General features: G+C 38.4%; 1 protein-coding gene across 1 annotated transcript; it reads right to left on the reverse strand.

The window, feature by feature from the left end:
• Nucleotides 1–234: 234 nt before the first annotated feature.
• Nucleotides 235–11346, reverse strand: mtpn (myotrophin). Its single transcript, XM_008400394.3, has 4 exons — nucleotides 10999–11346; nucleotides 9339–9449; nucleotides 8710–8793; nucleotides 235–1403 (listed from the first exon to the last, which is right to left on the reverse strand). The coding sequence occupies exons 1-4, from the start codon at nucleotides 11080–11082 to the stop codon at nucleotides 1305–1307; spliced, it is 378 nt and encodes a 125-aa protein (XP_008398616.1). The 5' UTR covers nucleotides 11083–11346; the 3' UTR covers nucleotides 235–1304.
• Nucleotides 11347–20256: the final 8910 nt, after the last annotated feature.

Consider the following 20256-nt stretch of genomic DNA (forward strand, 5'->3'; position numbering starts at 1 on the left):
ATAATTCTGTATTTTATTAGCCTGTAGAATCGACTCATGGCTTGTGAATTTCCCCAAACATTTAAAAAGGTTTTGCTTCAAAACCTTCTTGATATTGACTTTATCCAATTAACTTTTTTCCTTCCAGTAAACTTTCCTGTGCTTTGGTTCTTCAGCAAGTTGCTGTTGTTGGAAGGTAACAAGACTCATCAAGACACTCTTATTTAAGGAAACAGACAGACAAAACCGTTCCTGTGATTTTTTTATTTATTTATTGGTATTTACAGACTTTTGTCACAACAAAGTCAGTATAACCATGTTTTAGTTCAGTACATACTTAGCAGTTCATTTAAAAGCAACCAAGAGGACAGCGACCGTTTCGTAGCAGAAAAGCAGAAGCAGTTTTGACATGCAGCAAAACAGGCGGGGTCTCGAAGCAAATCCAAGGCAAGGAGATATATAAGCAGCCCCATGATCAGGTTTCAACCCTAACCCCCGTTTACCCATCATTCTCTGCACCCAGGGCCCATCATACAGATCCAAGAAAGCTAATGCAGTGAAAAAAGGAGTTATGCTCTGAGAAACAAAGAAAAACAAACTCACTCAGGGGGAGAAATTTCATTTTCATGTCCTGTTAGCTTGTTTTTCAACAGGTTATTTTAAAACTGCAACATTCAAGTCTTTCTAGTAACCCAGCATGGTGATTGGTCAAAAAAAGAAGAGAAAATAATACAGATTTCAAACTCATTAAATATCATTTGATATGCGAGTAATAGGCCTAAACATGTTTAAGAAATAGTTTGGTCAATCAATGAACAGGCTACATATTCTATTTATTTATCTTGCATTTTAATCCGTCTAATTTATCACAGTGCAGTTACTGTTCAAAACACTGGCCACATGTAGGAAAACTGTGGAAAAAGGAACATTATTGATCTGTTACGGTTTGTTTTGTTTTAGTTTAAGAGACGGCAGAATTTCAGATGCATATTTTAGTGCTAACCTGACAGAAGTTAACTTCTGGTCTGAACAGTGGTGCATGATCCAAGCTTAACAGCTCCCCCAGTGTTTGGTCCCTAAGGGAGGCTATTATGGGTCACCTTGCTGACAGACAGAGGCCCAAAGAACAGAAAACACATTCCCAAAAACATGGGAAGAAAAAGGTTAATGAAAGTCACCAGACAGACAAAATGAACCTCCAGCAAACAGACCAAAGCAGTGGTAAGACCGAGGTTGATTGGAGTAAATGGGGTGAGGCCGTCTTCTGTCAGGGGACCACTGCATCCATCTGCAGGCCCGTTCATCCACCTGTCCAGCCGCCTCCCTTACTTGGTTTTAGGAGGCTTGAGGAGCTCCAGAACGGCGGCAATGTCACAGTCGAAGGCAGATAAGCCATCATTTGTTTTTATGTTTCTGTCAGCTCCCTGCAGAGGTAAAGGGACAGGAATATTAGATATAGGCACACAGAGTCCTACTCGCATCTAATCAGCACTTATTTCTGACGACACATCCAAACACTTCAGGTAAACCGGAGTCTGACATGAGGAGGGATTAAAACCAAACAGCTGATTGCACACATACGTTGTACCACCTGCAGGATGGGATGCAAGGAGAGCACAAAACCTCATGAAATAGATTTGCAACCAACTATTTTAGGTGATTAATTGAGTAATCTGATTTTTTTTTTATTGTCATATCTGGCATATTTTCATTTAGTCACTCATTCTTTTTAAAATACGTATGATGTAAATAATTCTTGTTTTAAAATAAGAAAATGCATATTGTATGGCCTAAAATTCAAAAACAGAATTCCTTTAGTGAACACTTATACTTCAAATGTGAAAAGTGAATTAATACAGTGAAGGGCTGATCTGATAAACCAATTAAAACAGATTAATAATTGATAGTTTTTTTGTTTTACAGAATTTGAACCAGGGGAGCCAAAACATTTACAGATATCTTTTTTCTATCTGAATGCAAAATGTATATTTTTTGTAGTTTCTGCTCTAGGTGTTCATTCTGCAAATTGCCTTTTTTGATTCTGCACACTGCAGTTCATGATTTCTAATTGATTGCTATTATTGCACATCCGTCTTTCTGCACTGCTACAGTCCATGTACATAATTATTGTTAATCATTTATTTTTGCATACATTTTCAACACTAAGCTTTTTGTGTGAACCTTTCTGTTGCACCAAAATTGTCCCTTTGTTGGACAATAAGCAAAATTCCTATTTTATGACAATTAGTATTTGGAAATAGTTAAAACTAAATATTCAAATCTCAGTGATGCTTTTGTGAATTTCCAAGCTATTATCATGCTGCTAAAACAGAACAGCCATAGTGCCATTCAGTGACAGGTGACAGGGCGCTTGGGATGGAAATCATGCAGAATGTTGGGATTTTGTTAAGCATAACCTGGCCACCTGTCTTGGCTGCTTTCTTCAATTCAGTGGCAAATGGCCCCCAGCATTTATAGAAGAGGACCCTGGCTATTTAACAAAGGCAACACAAACAAGCCTTCACTTTTATTCTCCTCCGACTCAATCACTAAGGACTTGCTTGTCGGTCCGTCTTAATCCAAACAAGACATGCGAAACTGCGAGAGATGCAAGGGTCCAAATCCATTTAAGCCCGGAGCGATAACGGAATCAATGTGAAAGAGCAGAGAGGGAACGCCATCGTTTGGAGAACCAGAAACCCTCATACAGCTGAATTCAGCTGCAGTGACAACAGACGTAATGGGTGACATGGGGAGGAGCACGACGCCTGTTAGCACCGGGGCTCCCAGATCCCAGGCAGACAGAGTTTACCGTTGCGTGGCGGAGCAGGGCATCGACAACAATGGTACGGCGTGGTGCCGTGTCGTCGCCGGAGTGTAAATTCCCCGTTCCGGGAGCAACAGAGTGTGTCCAGAGTTGGGAGAGATTTAGCAAGGCTGGATGTCCTGTCAGATCTACATCTCTAATTGGCGAGGAGATGAAAGACGGAGTAAAAGGAACTTTTGTCATTTCATTCACACTTCCTAGAACCACGCACCTGTGAGCGCTCTGGTTAGGTTAAGGTACGGCCTTATAACACGTGAAGCATGACAACTCCTCGTATTTTCATTCTAATTAAACAAAGAAAATTGGAGAAGAAAGCTTAAAAAAAATCCCTAACTGCATTTTGTCAACCTTGCAAACATTTACAAAGGTTGTCTCTGTAAATATGAGCTCTAAACTAATTGAGCTAGGCTCTAAGTGAAAGATGTACTGGATTCAGTTGATAAAAATGCTTCTTTTAACTAAACATCATACGGTGATACAAACTGAGTGGGGATGACACTGGGGCAGGACGATATAGCTGAAGAACATCCCAATATAAGTGTTTCATATCAGATCCTTCATGAGCAAAGGTCTACAAACTATATTTTTAAAGTAACTTTTCAGAGAAATAAAAGCAAGTACAGAGAGTGAGGTTTCAAATAAGTTTTCTTAAAACTGTAAAAAAATTCCATGAATTTCATTCAAAAGAAGAAGACAAAACAAGAACAGAGGTGGAAATGGAAGCTGCCACTACAGATTGTTAGGAGTGAAGCTCTTTAAATTTCAAGAGCAGCAGCATTATCTTTCCTGTACTTTAAAAATGCTCAGAAGGTTGCCTCTGTGCGATTCATCTTACCTGAGACAGGAAGGATTCCTGGACAGAAACCAAAATACATTTCCTCTGATAACGTCTGTCTGCTCTCCTGATATAAAGCTTTATCCACCTGGCAAACACTCGTTAGCCAGTGTAAACACAGTGATAAGGTGGTCGTTGTGTCAGTAAATACATCCAATTGCCGTTTCATATCATGTACACGGTAACCCAGCTTGGTACGCTCTGCTGAGCTTAGTGACTGAAAGGCAGGACAAAAAGATGGGAAGCAGCTTCATTTCCCCATTGTTTTTTCTCTCCAGCTCTGGGGAAGTCATTAGTTTCTGGTTCAAAATGAAAACTAGTAACAGACTTGGATCTCATTTAGCAGTGTACATCAACTACCAATATTCTTCCTGCCGGGGAACGATGAAGCTGAGAGAAACCCCCCAACTTCATAATTATAAGCATCTTTTTACACAAATCTCAAAATATCTGAGCAACTAAAACATAATTGATCTAGGCTCAATTATACCTACCAACATATTCTGACACCATCAGCTAAAAACTTGAGTTTTTCAGAAGCCACACAACTAAAAAAAATTCCCACTGCCATTTTATTTCTAATGAGGTTCAGTATATTTATCTGGTGTGTGAAGGCCTAAGATGTATTTTTTTAGAGAAATGCCAGAGGTAAAGTTGTGTTACCATTTAACTTGGAATATCTGACTTAAAGCAGTTCAATTCACCATCTGAAAATATCAATAACACAACTTCTTGTAATGTACTCCACTCATCTGGCCTTTTATAAAAACACAGTAGATCTCCACCTATTTGAGGCTCTGTATTCGTCAGCTCACCAATTTGGATATTTCTGTGTAAATCATTTGCAGAAAATTCACCAGGCTGTATTGTAAGCCTGGAAGCCACCAGGCTTTACCTACCCCCAGTGTCGTTCATCTGAAATAGGATTTTTTTAATACACCAGTATCTGCCCAATTTATCATATTTGCGCATAAGAGGAGGAGAAATGCTGCCGTACGTCAGGAATCGCACCAGTTATTTTAAGGATGCTTATTGGTCCCCCGAAAAACAAAAACAAAACAAAACAAAACAAAAAACCCGGACATCATCAGCAAACAATAAAATCCCCCTGGAACAAACTTAAGAATTAGATGTTATGCTGCTAGCATTTAGCAATAACTCAGATATGGAAGTGAGAGTGTTGCGCAACATAATCATCCGGCCAGAACCCGGTGCGCTAAATAATAATACAATTATTATTTAAGCTTAAGCTTAAGCTTAAGCTTCGAGAAATTTTAATAATGGAGGTACTTGAATCCCTTGAGGAATTGTTACAGTAGTGCGTACCACCGGGCTTAGCAGCTTTTCTAGAGGAAACCTTCAGATTTATTGCCACAAGATCTACAATATAAAAAGGAAAATCCATCTTGGGGAGCTGAAATACCTGGACACAAAGCTACTTTGTGCTGGTCATCAAATAAAAACCCCAATGCAATGTACTGAAATGTGTTGGTTCCACAAGTGAGCATGCTTGCAAGGCTACAGTTTTTACAGTTGACATAAAAATTGTAGCTCATCCTCCTATTACAGCTTGTCAAGGACTAGCGCACCCTCTCCATACCAACACCACTCACGGTAATGAGCTTTTCTCAAGCTGAATAACGATCCTTCACAAACACTTCACTGCCCAAACTCTACCCGGTCATCAAGAAGCTGGTGGCTAAATGAGACCAAGTCCGATGAATAAGAATAGACTCCCGGGGCGACTGCAGCCAAACTGAAGAGCATCATCATCATCCTGAATCATGCAGCCACACAGAGACTCACTGGGTCAGTAACCCAACACTCCTGACCCGCCAAAGAGTCCATTAAGTTTTCATTAAGCCCCTATTGAGTAGAACTGAATGGTCTCCCGTGTATGTCTTTAATTATTGGTCAAGAGCTTCAGTCAAGCTACTTGAAATACAATATGTGCTTCAGAGTATTGACCTTCCATAACATCTAGGAAAAAGTCAACGATCAATATCTGTTCTTTTTGGAAGTGGAGTCCCACATTGCCCACAGATGATGTGTGTGAAATTTAAAGATGTACCAAACATTCAATAATTGAAAAAAACAAAACAAAAAATAAACAGAGATCCATATTGCAACATGTTGAATAAGTAAAAAAAGTATCCAACAGGCTCACATTGGGCCGATATTTGTAAAGTCATTTTTGTCTCCAACACTGAAACAGTCAAGAATAAAAAAAAACAAGATATGGGCAAACGGAAAAGTTCTTAAAAAGGAAAGATGACGAGGGATGTAACTTTATATACTAAAACCATTTCTTTCCTGTCATGCACAGTTCCTCATAGAAATGTATGAATCTCTGTTTGCCCTTTCATTGCAGACTTGCATTTAGTTGGCTGGTTTCTAGAAAGTGTATTCCATATTTATGGCTGACATCTTACAGCCGGACCACCTTTTGAATAAAAACCACATTTCATAATTTATTACCAACAGCAGTGCACCATACAGTTAGGGGGCAGGTGTCAACTCCCGTCATGCACTGGGAAACCAAGCAATTTCTGTCTACCTACGCCACACTTATAATCGAGTATTCTCAATGGGCTCAGTTTTGGTCACTGCAGTATGGTGGCAACCACAGGTGAAACCGGACAGAGCCTCAGAGTTACAACATCGACTGTGCTGCTGTGTATTCGATCCATTATTCTCATGTTGAGACAGCAGCGAGGTTTTCACAGTGGATAGGCGTGAATGTCTTAAGATCTGGTCCCTCTAGTGACCGTTTACCTTTGAGCTGCCTGGATTATATTCCTTGTTGTTGGGAAAACAAAGACGGTCACTGGAGGAAAACCTGTTGGGATCATTTAAACCTCGATCATCCCAGCTCAGATAAGCAGCGCTCACCTCTTGTGCTACCAATTGCTTTGACTTAGAGGTCAGCAAATGACCCGGACCTGAAGCTTTAAGCGTAATGAACAGAACATACACTGAATGTACTTTGATTATGTACAGATGTGTAGTTCAATTTGGAATGCTCAAAGAATGTCCCGACTGTAATTGTGCCACGATGATGGAAAATGTTTTACTGAAAGACATGATGGTGATGCTGATCAATCCTAAGTGCTAACTGGTCACAATCGTCTTTCCGTAGAATCGTTAAAGGTCAGTGAGTGATTGGTGGAGTAACCACTAACTCTTGATGCCAACAGTCAATCCGCCCTTTGAAGCAGATGTATAGGAGGTACAAATCGGCCATCTTTAAAGCACCAAATGTTAAAACTGGCCACCAAAATAATGCAAAATTGATTATCGCAATAACTGGGAATTTATTTTGCTGATATCTTAAAAGAGAAAATGCAGGATAAAAAAAGTAATTAGTGATGTTTTGTTTCATTCTTTAATTTTAATATATTGAGTATGGGCAACTTTTTAACTGGAAACAGCCATAAATTAAACTTAGCCAAATACAATTGCTGTATTTGGCTTCAACATTTTTTTAGACTAACAAAACAAATTAAAGCCAGAACATTAGAAAACTATGCTCCTTCTGATTGAGAAAACTACTTTTCAGTTATTTGTTCTTTCCTTCTTGGTTTCATTAAATATTTCATGTTTAATATCTAAGCAGGTAAAAAGAACATTAAAGTTTTTAATGCTCTCTGAAGTACTTTCAGCATTGTTGTTTTGACCGAAGGTGCTTGAAGTTTCACCAACACTGCTTAGAAAGACTTATCCCCTTTATTATCTAACATTTAATAAGTTGAAATTCATAAGTAATAACACTTTTAATGCAAAGTTTCACTAAAAGTTGCATTAAAAGTGTCAATTTTACATTAAAAGTGTAATTTACCAAATGACACTTCATGACAATAGTTGGTAAACATTCATAAAGACTCCTTCATGTTCATGACAGATGTTATGTCATGTTTATGACAGCATCATGACAGTCTTATGTACACCCCTTCAAAATAAAAGGATTACCAAATTTATATATTACCAAGTTTTGAGTGTCCATAATCAGAACATCAATAATCTTCTACCTTTATGTAACAGGTGACTGTTTAGTTTCCTAAGCTGCCTTCTTTTTAAGAAGAGGAATGATTGCGAAAGGCGTCTTCTTTCACTCTGATACAACCAAGATAAACAGGAAATGTGCCATTTCTTGACTCTTACACATCATTCAGTCAAACATTCAGGTAAGACAAAAACAAAGACGTACTTTAAAACCATTCACGGGGAAACGGCAGCTTCGTATTTGATCGTATGAATTTATATCCCGTCACTGGATGATGGCGTTACGTTGGGCGTTTATTATGAGGCGCCTGGCATTCAGAGGAAGTGTTGCAGCTGATGCCAGCTGCAACCGGCGCCAATCACAGCTGCAGTCTGTTAAATCTACAACTCCAGTATGAACACGACGGCATACTGAAGGTTCTAAGATTTACTGCAAAAATTGGAGAAAGGGGAATGAAAGAAGTTTTGATGAAGAGGTGTGCAGCTATATTACGTTAATAGTGAAACTAGACAATAACAGCAGTATGTTATAGGTACTTTTAAAAAGGAAAACTGGTTAATGGGTGGTTCGGCTTTAGCCCAGTTACTGAGCTTTTCCATTATACGGTCTGTTCCTTGCTATTGTGGGCGGTACGAGAGCGTGCAGAAAGCTGACCACAGCGGCTCTGAGTTTTCAGTGACTTAAATCATGAGCCAATCAACGAAAATGATCAGCTGTCAAACTGTTTTGGTGCCGAACCCGGCTCGGTCCTGCTAGTGCTACCACTTAAGAGGGTACAACAATCTGAGAGCAGCCAGTCAGAGGCAAACCGGATTTGCTAATGGAATATGAATCTGTCCGATGCGGACCAGGACCGAACCGGTCTAGTGGAAAAGCGCCTTATGTGGCCCTCTTTGAGCATTCTAGCACAGCCTCCACACAACTGTGTTAAAGGGCCTTTTGTCTAACACGTTACCTCATCAGCACTCACTGTGGACCGTCTGACACGTCAACAAGCGTAGTGAAAGACACTGGGGAATTTCTGTTTGTAAATTCATTCAGGAATAGAGAAAATGTGGCACCAACCTTTTCCAAAAGGATCTTGACACAGTCACAGTGACCCTCAAAACAGGCACATATCAGTGGAGTCAACCCGTGCTTGTCTGTGGCCTGTGGAGACAAAACAAGGCAAAAATATGTTGTTTTTCTTGAAGCCACCACCATAATAAACAAAGGTGGTTATAAATTGTGTTAATACATGTCATCTGTTTATTAGAGGTTGCAGAAAGCACACATTTAGGACAACATAGCAACTCTAGACAGGAAGCCAGAGCGGAATGGTAATTTTTATTTAATAATAGCCCAGTCATTCTTGAGAGGTAAATATACAAGAATCTGTGTCAATAAAACACTGCCGACCCACACTCTTTAATTTATGGAAGTTTGAATCTTCTTTTGCAACAAGTATTGATTTACAAAAAAAAGGGATCAAGCTACAAATGCAACTTCTGGATTTAAAAGAACCTACAGGTCAGAAGTCAGATAGTCGACATCAAATTTATTTATATAGCACTTTTAAAAAAAGGTTAAAGCTGCACTAAAGTGCCGTGACAATGCTTGGAAAAGGAAGCAGAAGAGAGCAGTCATTTTTCAGTGGTTAGACAGTAGGCAAATTCACCCAAAACTGCATGAGATGCAGTCATAGCATCACTTACGTTGACATCTGCTCCTTTCTCAAGAAGGTACTCTACCACTTTTAGATGGCCAAAGTCTGCAGCGTAATGAAGAGGGTTCCTCCCATGCAGGGACTCATTTACATCTTCCGCCTGAAAACGAGGAACGGATGTTATTTGGCTTAGATCGTGAAACAGAAGCAAACCATTTACATTCAGCAATGTAGCAAGGCTCCATTGTACTTAATGGGGACTTTACCTGTTAATATTAAAGGCTTATATAAATAAAAAACAGGCATTTCCATCCTTCATTTTCCTGCTTTTCCTGTTGTTTCTGTAACTCCACCTAACTTTGCTTCCTACAGACAAACCAAACCCAACCATGGGAAGCTTCCTCTTTCCGTTACCCAACTAACCACACAGACATGAATCACTTGGTCCTCCGCAACAAAACCACTGAAGTGGGACATCTTTTGTTTGATTATTCTGTTGAAAATAAAGGCAAATAGGGCTACACTTAACAGAGATGCAATCTCTGTAAAATAATGTTGATTAATATCTGTCTATATAAGAGGTTCATAGTAAAGTGCCTGAGTGACAGTAGCCAGGGTTATTTCAGCTATCTGATTCAACTGAGACACTAAAAAGGTAAAAATACATCTATTCAGATGCCAACGCAAGGTTTATTGTAAACCTTTGGTTTATGCACATTAGTGTGATTAACATTTGTCACAGTCAGTAAAACAATCCGTTATGAAGAGGAAAAAAAGCGTGAATAAGTCAAGACATCCAAACTTATCAGATCATGTTAAGTTAAAGTATGTGTGATTCACTGCTTTCTCATTGGAGAATTAAATCCTGGCTTTCCCAAACCGTAATACAAGTTAGGTCTTTGTCAGTGCTATAAATGTGATCTCTATGAACAGTGTTTTTATTGGAGAAAGTAACTTAAGTTGTTCTTGGCCTCATGTTTTCATTGGTGTGGGGGGACATGCAAGCAGGTTCTAAAAAACAGTTTTCCAGCAGCGGATGACATGCCAGCAGGTGCAACAGTTGTGGAACGGCTACAATCTGTGGGAACGCTTTAGGGTTTGTTTTGCATAAAAACCTGTTCTGTTCTACGAGGTCAGAACTAAATTCCAAGAACCAGTGCCCGATTAGAAAAGTGGTGTTTCACCTCAAAGCACCACTTTTAGCAGTCAGCTGGATAAGCCCACCGTCCTGCAGGGCGATAACTGGGATCCCCGCCCACCAACTTCAACAGTCGGGGTTTAGTGTTGGGCCCGTTTGGCTGATTAGCCCGCTAGCTTTTGGCTGCACATTTAACAGCTCAGCAATCTCCTACAAACGTAACATACTTCCTAAGCCAGAGCTGCTAAGTGCAAACAATGAACTCATTGGTGGTCCAGCACTGTAAGTCAGTGCTATTGTTGGCTAGCTAAACCAACAGGTTGCTTCAAAGTAATTACCGTGTATGCTGGCCAAACTAAACATGGACCACACCGAAGCCTCGTCTCTATGTATCGTTTAACATATATGAACAATATTCAGCTATTAAAAAAAGAAGAAAAAGAAAGAAAAGTCAAAGTACAGACGCTGTTTGCTAGCTAGCTAGTCGGCTAGCAAGGCTACAGAGCCTCTTTTTTTTACTTTTCGGCTGAAGCTCAGCTCAAAAATGACACCGACTTAACAGCCTTCTTACCGTTTTCAAAGCGCTTTTAACTTCGTTCACTTCCCCGTTTTTCAATGCCCATATCACGTCAGCTGTGTCCATCTTTTCGTCCATCTTCTTGCCTACAGCACCTTCCTTGTTATGCAGTAAAAAGTTAGCTCGCTAGCGGGGGACTAACACTCTTCTGATCGCCGCTTTGACTAACCCCAAGGAAATGCTCTGAAAACAGAATTTCTTAAATACCCAGCGTTGAAACGTTTACTTAAGTGTGCTAACGCAAATGCTAACTACAGAAGTTCTGAAAGACAAAAGTGGCAAAGAGGGATCCGCCTTTTTGCATACCAGAAATGTTTCCGACACCGTTACCCGGAAGGTAACAGCTGAGGTGGCCTTCAGGTGCGCAAGTTAAATTGAAAGCTTCGCAAGTTTCTCACAAATTTCTCGAATCCCATTTGCCTAAATGACGTTTTCTGTAACAATAACATATTTTGGTCACGTTTGAAACACATAAAGTCATAAAATATTAAATACATGCTTGACATAGCTATTCCAATACGCGACACATGCAAAAGAGCCGCAAATTCCGATGTGGTTTGAAAGCATTTGAACATTTCAGAGCTCTAATTTCGTAATGTCCAGTATGAAGGCTGTGTCGTAAAACTATACTTTTTTGTTCTGCAAAATTTCACTGTTTAATATAAGAAAAAATAACGAGCAACATGTTTTAACCCTATAATAAAACTTAAAAATAGTTTCCGCAAGGCTTAATGGAGAGACACGCCGCTCAGACCACAGTTTCCCATTATCTTTAAATAGCAGAGTTAACATCTCTTGACTCACTTCCTTTATTTAATCTAGGTTGCTGCTGTCGTCAGGTTTCATCAGAATTCATACTGACATTTCAGGTTTGCTCAATCAGATGTATTTCTTCACAATACATTTATTTTCAAGTTATAAAAAACAAAACTGTATTAAATACCAGATAAATATAAAGGGGGGAAAAAAAGACAATGGTGAATTTGTGACTTCACATACATTTGGGCTTTCAGAACTAAAGCTACAACTACCGGTTTGCTTTAAACCAGTATAATGCTGCTGCAAGAAGCATCTTAGTTTCTCTTCCATATTATTGGGTCACAATTTTTAATCATGCTAATATTGATTGAAAAATTAGATACATTTTTCCAAATAATGTATCATTATTTGGCCCTTTTGTGAAAAACAAAAAAATCTTAATAAATTATTGTTCAGTTTAAATCCAAAGATACTTTATTTACGCAAAAGGGAAATTAAATGTTCAACTGGGTTTTGGGGCTGTAGTTCAGAATTTTTTTTTGATATGCTGATCAGCTCCTCCCAGCCTTGTTGCCGTGGTTACACATAATAACAACCATACAAAAGTTAAAAAAGTAAGAGCAAAACTCCCTCCAGTTGCACAGCATTGGAAACCGGAATATTTACCCAGGAAAAGTGTGAAAAAGGTCAATAAAAAGAATAAATCATAACTGATGTAACAGAGGTATTTTAACCCGCTGCCATCATAAGTGGCGCAAGATCAGCGCAAAACTGTTCACAAGATTAACCTTCTTCAATGACATTGGTCGTATTTTGAACAAATTATTATTTTTTTATTTGGAAATTTTTAAATTAAATGTTTCTAATTCTAAATAAGAATGCAAAACAAGTTGAAATTGTATTTATTTTACTGGAATTATTTGAGGTCTGAGCAGCTTCTGCACTGGTGATTTCAATGAAACATTGATTTATATATGATAAATAAATGTGCTCAAATTATAGGCTGTTGTTCAATGATTTTTTTCAGAGTGAGATGAATTTATCTGAAAACATTTTCACCAAAGCTACTGAAGGTGGTTTGCTGTTTTCTTTGTTTCTTTAAGCCACCGCAGAAGTTATTTCTCTGAGGAACCATGGCAGTTTTCTGAAAAAGCCATGTCTGTAGACTTAGAGGGCATTAAGGCAGTTTTATTTTATTTTTTATTTACACTTGGACACAAAGAGTTTCTGAAATATTGGAATGTATAAATGGAAAGGTGCATGATGAAATGCCAAAATTCAGATTTTATAAATCTCTTACAATGCTGAGAGAACAGACATAAAGGGAGGTGAATTGTTTTGCATCCGACATTCAATACAGAATCTGGACATTCACAAAAAAAAGAAAGGAAGACAATTTATTAGTTTTAACATCTCACATTTTCTTTCATTTAAGTCTACAATATAAACACTATAAATGAATGGTGTTGCTCCTCCAGTGTGAAGAAGAAATCCCATTTTTACAAGAGGATCATGGTGTAATCCAGACATTTTCTCCTCCTTGATCCCTCTGAAATGAAATCTTTAGAGCCTGCCAGTGAACGTACACCGCAAACTCAACAAGAGCAGTAAAGCATCTGTACCAATATGTGCAGGAAAGATAGAGACAGCCTCGTGAAAGGAGTGACTGATGGTGTTTTAGCGGTTCATGGCTTGTGCATCGTAATTTTCAAGGCGCTGAAGGAACCAAAGCGCTCAGCGCAGCAGATGATGGCAGCGTTCACCACGAGGGCCGTATCTCTTGTCAAATGTGCCAGGTAAAGAGCTGCCCAGTCAGACTGTGATGCAATAAATAAGCAGCAGAGAGAAACTTCGTAAGACGAGGAGGAATAAAATCTTTATTTAACCCCGGTGCGTAAAGATCAAGGGCAGCGCGCCTCGGTCTTCTTTTTTCATAGATAATAACTGTAAACCACTTCTACTTCTACAGGCTGAAATACAGGAGATGACAAAAAGTTGTTGTGCACGATCAGAACGCAAAATCAGCAGAACATGTATATAAAAAAAACAATTCTAATGGATATATAATAGATAACACTCTGACAAATGACGAGGAGAATAAAAATGCTACTGATGACATTCAAGAGCTCTCCTGTCCTCTTCTGAGCAGCTTCACATGCAGGTATTAGAGCCGGGCAGCTGAACTGCATGCAGGTATTAATCTCTTCACTGTAAGTGTAAGGAATTCTCCGGCTTGTTGCAGATTTTACGCCCAACTGGTCGTAGGGGTAAAAATGATTACCGGCCAGCTTGTTATGCTAATGAGGCATATATAGGTACTCAAAGGCTTATTGACATTGGAATCAACCGCAGCTCAATAAAGTGCTGAGCATTTCATGGCGTACTCTCAAAGTGACACCTGACTGAAACTTTAAAGGACAACTGACAACAGGAAGAGTGAATAAATGACGTTGCAAATATTACATTGAGAAAATAAAGTCCCTCTGAAATGTATTCACACTCAAATGTTTTTTTTTAGTTTTTTTTTTTACAAAAAATAATTTAAGTGTCAAAGTGAATGAGACGGTTTTTCAAACTAAGTCAACTAAATAACATGAAATAAGTGATTGCATAAATATTCAACCCCTTTAAAATGGCTGACCTACTTCAGCAGAGGTCCAGCCAAGTGGTACTAGAACTGGTTCTGGTTCTGCTCTGCATCCCCAGAACCAGATGTGGGGGAGCAGCTTTCAGCTTCTATGTGCCACAGATCTGGAACAACAATCTGATGTGTAATGATGGCACTTCACAAAGTATATTGTTTTAATTGTTCTACTGTGTGTTTTTATGATGCAAAGCACAAATTTGATTGATAAAAGTGTCACAAAGACTGAATTGGAGGTCACCTGAGTTCAGTGAGTGTGTCTCTTGTGGTATAAAGACACCTGTATCTGGAAAGTCTATTCACTGGTTTATATTTAATACTATCTACTAATACAAAATGAAAATAAGAGAACACTCCAAGTAAGGAAAGATTATTCAAATAATTAAATAACAGTTCCAAGGGGAACTGTAAAAATTACTAAGCATGTCTTTCAAATTTTTATAAAATATTATACCTCTTAATCATTCTGAAATTTGAACGAGCGAGATAATGACTAATAAAAAAAAAAGTTCATGATAACTTTCCATAGTTCTATGAACTCTATTATCATTGACAGCTCAAAGTATTTAAAATAAGTTTGAAGTCAATGATGCATTGACTGTGCAGATACGTTTTGGTATAACTACATAATATTCAGCCTGCACATAACCTCTGCAGTAAGTCAATTAGAGCTTTCTTCATGTTTCATAAGAATTTTATCAGATCATTCTCTTTTGTTCTGGGGATTAGAAATGGTGCTTTAAAGTTTAAAGGGTACATTTGGAGTTAATGACCAGGCATGAGTGAGTGAGGAATATCAAACAGGGAATGAAAAGGACTTTGTCTAACCCAACCCTCAAGTAATTCTACTTAAGCTTTTTTAAAAAAAAAATTAGGATATATATTTTTCACTTCACTGCATTGGTGAAGATCTTAAATTTAAGATTAAAATCTTAAATGAGCGCAGCACACCTTGGCCACACTGCACACTTATTCTACGTTGAGATTGAATTCAATAATTTATTTTTCTTTTATTTATGTGACCTGGTCATTTAACAGCAGTACTGCACTATTGTCCTCTTATAGTTAAAGTAATTGGAGTCATAATATTTATGTGGTTTTTCATTAAATTGATCTTCATCTCTGCATCTTTTCCCAAAACTTGGCTAGTCTAAATCAGCTCTAAGCTTCTATTCATAATGTGTCATTTTTCCAAACAAAAAGTTACATCTTAATCTTCATGCATTCGCTCTACACGTCTCTCGAGACCATCCCATTTGAAGTTGCACTGAAGGATAATCGATATCCTGAAGCGGCTTAATCCGTCAGTCTCAGTAGGACTGCCATAGTTAAATATAACGTAATTAATGTGCCAAAGTGAAGCAGAGACACAAGCCCAGCATAATCTTAGGAGCACACTGAGATCTCTCCAAATGTCAAATGTCTGTTATGCTCTTTACCTACCAATATGGTGAGTAACCTATACAGTCAGTGACAGACTGAAACCCCCCGTCACCGATCTGCTCCTATCAACATGTCTGTATAAACTCACACTTCTGAAATAGCTCGCATGTTCCTTCAGAGTGAAAGCTGTGCCTGTTTGTAAGAGCCAAGCTGTTGTTCAAGGTGAATATTTATGCCACTGTTCAAAAACACTTGAAGAGACAGAAAGGCTGAAGGCAGCAGTAGCACATATTAATGTTAAATGAAGCATTGAGCTTCTTATAGAAGAAAAGCGTAGTTTGCCCAGCATTGCACGAACGCAGGTGTCGCGCTATGGTGACGTTGTTAAACTTGAAAGATGAGAAAAACAGGTTCATGGTTTCAAAGTTACAATAGAAAGACGGAAACTGTTGTTTGTGGTAATGTTTCCAGTTAATTTAACTTGAAAGATAACTGAAAAGAAAACTTAAGTGTTTTTTTTTGCAACACAGACAGAATAAACATAGAAACTGTTATATATATATATATATATATATATTTACCCAGCACTGTAGGTAATTTCTAGTTTCATTTTATAAACTATCCATGTCCAGCCTTTGAAGATATTTTTGTCAAACAGGTTCATTGTAAAGACAGATTTAGAAAAGTTCAACATCCCTCCTTCAGCCTCATTTCTCTGTTTTAGCTGTAATCTTGTTCTTATACGTTCTCTGATGCATCACAGATTTAATGCAAAAGCAGAGTTAGAAATGAAAGCAATTTCTGTGACTATGCAGTGACATGTCACCCATGATTGATTTAGACCTCCAACCTTTCAATCACAGCTGGCCTGTTGATCTCTGATATTGCACATGGGGAAAATCTAGCAGCTAAAAAAGGAATGAATGATGATAGAAAGGAGAAGCATCATCTGGTGTTTCAACTTTGTAATGTAAAAACTTTAGATGTTGGGAACTACAACTACAGTGCCTTGCAGAGGTTTTCATAAATCTTAAGTTTTTTTTAAAAATCTTGTCACAAACTTCTGTATATTTAATTGGATCAACACAAAGAAAAGCCTAACTGAAGCTTTTATATAAGGAAAAGGGGTTGATTACTTATGCATATTTAATTATTAAACTATTTCTAATTTTCTTTAAGTTTATACCATGTTGTACGAGTCTATAAAATGCAATAAAATCCATTAAAGTTTGTCATTCTGCTGTGACAAAATGCAACATATTTAAGTGTACATTAAAGAAAAGTAATCAAACCCACAACTATAGCTTAAAGTTAGAGAGCATAATGTTGAAATAAATCAATTCTCTTTGAATGTTTGAGGCAAAATAATATTATGTAATGAGGGAGTTGACAGATAACTGGTAAAATAAAAAAATGCACGAAAACAGGCTTCAGATTTTTCTTTGTTTCCTTCCGCTTCACAAAATTGTGCTGCTTTATGTTTCTCAACAACCTTATATAACACAACACACTGAAGCTGAACGTTGTAACATATGAAACATCTTAAGAGACTTTAGCAAATTGTTGTAAAGAGGATTTTGCATGGAAATATGTGCATATTGAAAAGCTTCTAGAAGGTATCAGTAACAGGATAAACGGGAGTGGAGAATCATCCTGACAATCTGAAGCACTAAGGAGTGTTTCAGATGATACATATACAGCTTTAAACATCTTATTTACTTATCGGATGAGTCCAGATGGGGTTTTGGGGGTTTAACCCTTTCATGCATGAATTATGATCTTTTGTGTCAGGATTTTTTTCCAATATTTTTTATTTTCTTAAGGCATACAAAAAGGTAGGGAAAAAAATGTGTAAAACAAACTTTAAAAAATTTTTTTTTAGGTGATCATTTGTAATTTTCTCTAAATAGAAAGTTATTTAAAAATCCATCAGTATTATTGCTCTTTAGGGGTTTTATCTGATGTCACAATATTTGTTTTACCTGCAGGAGTCGGTTGGTTGCCTTTTTGTCTGTCGGCCATATTGGATTTAACAAAAATAATTTCTTGCATTTGCAGCTGATGACCAGTAGTTGATAGTGTATTTTATGATGCATTAGTGTCCACCTCAGTGGTCTGTGTGCATTTATAACATAAAAATCCACCAGAAGCACAAGAAAGCTGTCCACTGTAGCACCCTGCACTACCAGCCTGCAGAAGTCAGGCCAGGGATGCTGGCACCCTAAACGGTTGTGTAGTTTTAAGGTAATAAACCAGGCAGAGGACCGGACCAAATGAAAGCAGAAGCACTTTGACCAGAACCGTTCAGCAGTCACTGCTGGCCGGCGTGAGCTTCCAGGTGCAGAGTCAGGAAGACATCACTGTGTCCGAAAATTTGCTTTTCTTGGAGACCAAGATCATTGCAATAATTCCCAGATGCTTATGACCTCTAATAAATTGAGTAGAAACAGCCGTCGCTGTCCATTGTTCATCTGTTTCCCCCTCCGTCATCCGACCCCCACTTCTATTAGGCAGCGCTCCGTCCCATCATCCATCACTCTAAGGTGTTGTCCACTACTGGCTGCCCTTGATCACCCCTGACTAGCCTTGTCTGGAGGCCCGTGCTTTGTGTAGTCGATGCGAGTCCTGATAGGATGTGACAACTTTATTAAGCACAAATCAGGCGGCTGCATTTCCATTCTCTGCTGGACGTGTGGGCGATGTACACCTCAAGCTGTGGTTTTCATCCCAGCAGGAGACTCTGGTTCTCTTTTTATCTCTCTTCCTTCATTCGTGACCCTCAGATCTTTGAGATTATCAGTCCCTACCCTTGGCTATCTACCACACAAGCCTTCAGAGGACACAGGGTGGCTGGGATGCTTGTAGGTATGACCCGGGGGGGCAGCACGTTTTATGAATAATGAGAGTCTTTTCTTCAGCTTTCATGTGAAGGTGCTCATAAACCAGTTTGAAATATACACAAACAAGATTTCATCACCGTTTTTCACAGTTTGAAGTTTCAAGTGAGGTGGTAGTGTCATGTTATGCATGTGTTTTGGTCCAGGAGGGAGAGAAGTACTTCATAAAAAATATTCAATCATGGGGAGGGAACATTATATATCATGTAGGAAGCCTGGTCCTTTAAATGGACAGTGACTCAAATAACACCACCAAATTAGCAGCTTAAGGACAAAAAAAGGTCAATGCTTCGGAGTAGCAATCACAAAGGTCTCATCCAAATGTGAAAGTTCGAGAGCAGGCAAACAAAAAAGCCAGCTCAACTAGTTGCTACAGAACTGCTAACAGAACTGGTGAAACTGGCTTTTTTTTGGGTTTTTTGTTTTCCTGCTCTCGAACTTTTACATTTGGATCAGGGATTTGTGATTGCTACTCCGAAACATCAATTTTGTTTGTCCTTAAGCTGCTAATCTGGTGTATTATTTGAGACATTGTCCATCAGAGGACCAATTCTTGCTCTTCTTCCTAAGTGTGTGCGCTCAAAGCTAGCTCTTCTAAGCCTCATGTATGGAAAGCCAAGAGGCCCAAAAAAAATACAAAGTACAATTTTTAACACGCAAACAAATGTGTTTACAACTTAAAGCCTATTGCAGACATTTGGTCTTAATCTCATCAAAGTAGCTGATCAATGAAGAAGCAATCAACCTGCAAATCAAAATGTCAAACAGCGTCAAAATGAAAATGCAAAAGGAAGTTGATTAAATTATATCAATTATAGACAGTAAGATGTTTGCATTTACAGTCCACAGTGACGATCACCCTTCAGCCAATTGTACATTTTTGAAAACCAGGTCAAAATCAACCCATATAAATGAGTCAAATATTGAGTCAAAACTATGCAAGAACCCTGCTGTCGGTCACAAAAATCATTTCAAAAGGTTTAAATAACCACATATTATTGGAGTAAATGTCTACATTTCTGAATGTATGTATAACTTTTTGCCTGTGTGGGCCAGAGGGGAAAAAAACAACATTGAAGTCGTTTGTTTTATCCTCCTTATATCCTTGGAAGAAAGATGTCAATAAAGTATAGTAACCATTGGAGCAAAAAATTGGAACACTTAAAAAGTTTTCACAAAGCCCTCTGACCACGGTGTGTTTTTATGGCACTTCCTGAGTAAATAAGTATTTGGCTGGTTTCTTGCTTACACTCTGTTCCCCCTTAAATCCTCTATTTATGCTCAGCCATGGCTGCTTACTTCTGGATTGTCTCCCACCTCTTTTTGTGTTTTCAATCGGCTTAGTCTTGTTGGATTGTTTCTGGACTTTCTCCCCTGCAGCAGCTTATTTGGTTCGTTTATTAAAGTTCTTTGTTTCCACCATCCACCTGCCTCGTGTGTTTATGTGCGTTTTGCTTGGTCCAACTTTGAAAGACAAATGCTGAAAGTCGCAGAAACAAACTGAAAGCTGTGCTTTGTTAATTTCTTATGAATCTCAATGAAGTCAGTCGGAGTCTGTAAAAAGTCTTA

This window comes from Poecilia reticulata, chromosome 23 (genome assembly GCF_904066995.2).
Source record: "Poecilia reticulata chromosome 23, P_reticulata-male-v2, whole genome shotgun sequence".
Classification (NCBI taxonomy): Eukaryota; Metazoa; Chordata; class Actinopteri; order Cyprinodontiformes; family Poeciliidae; genus Poecilia; species Poecilia reticulata.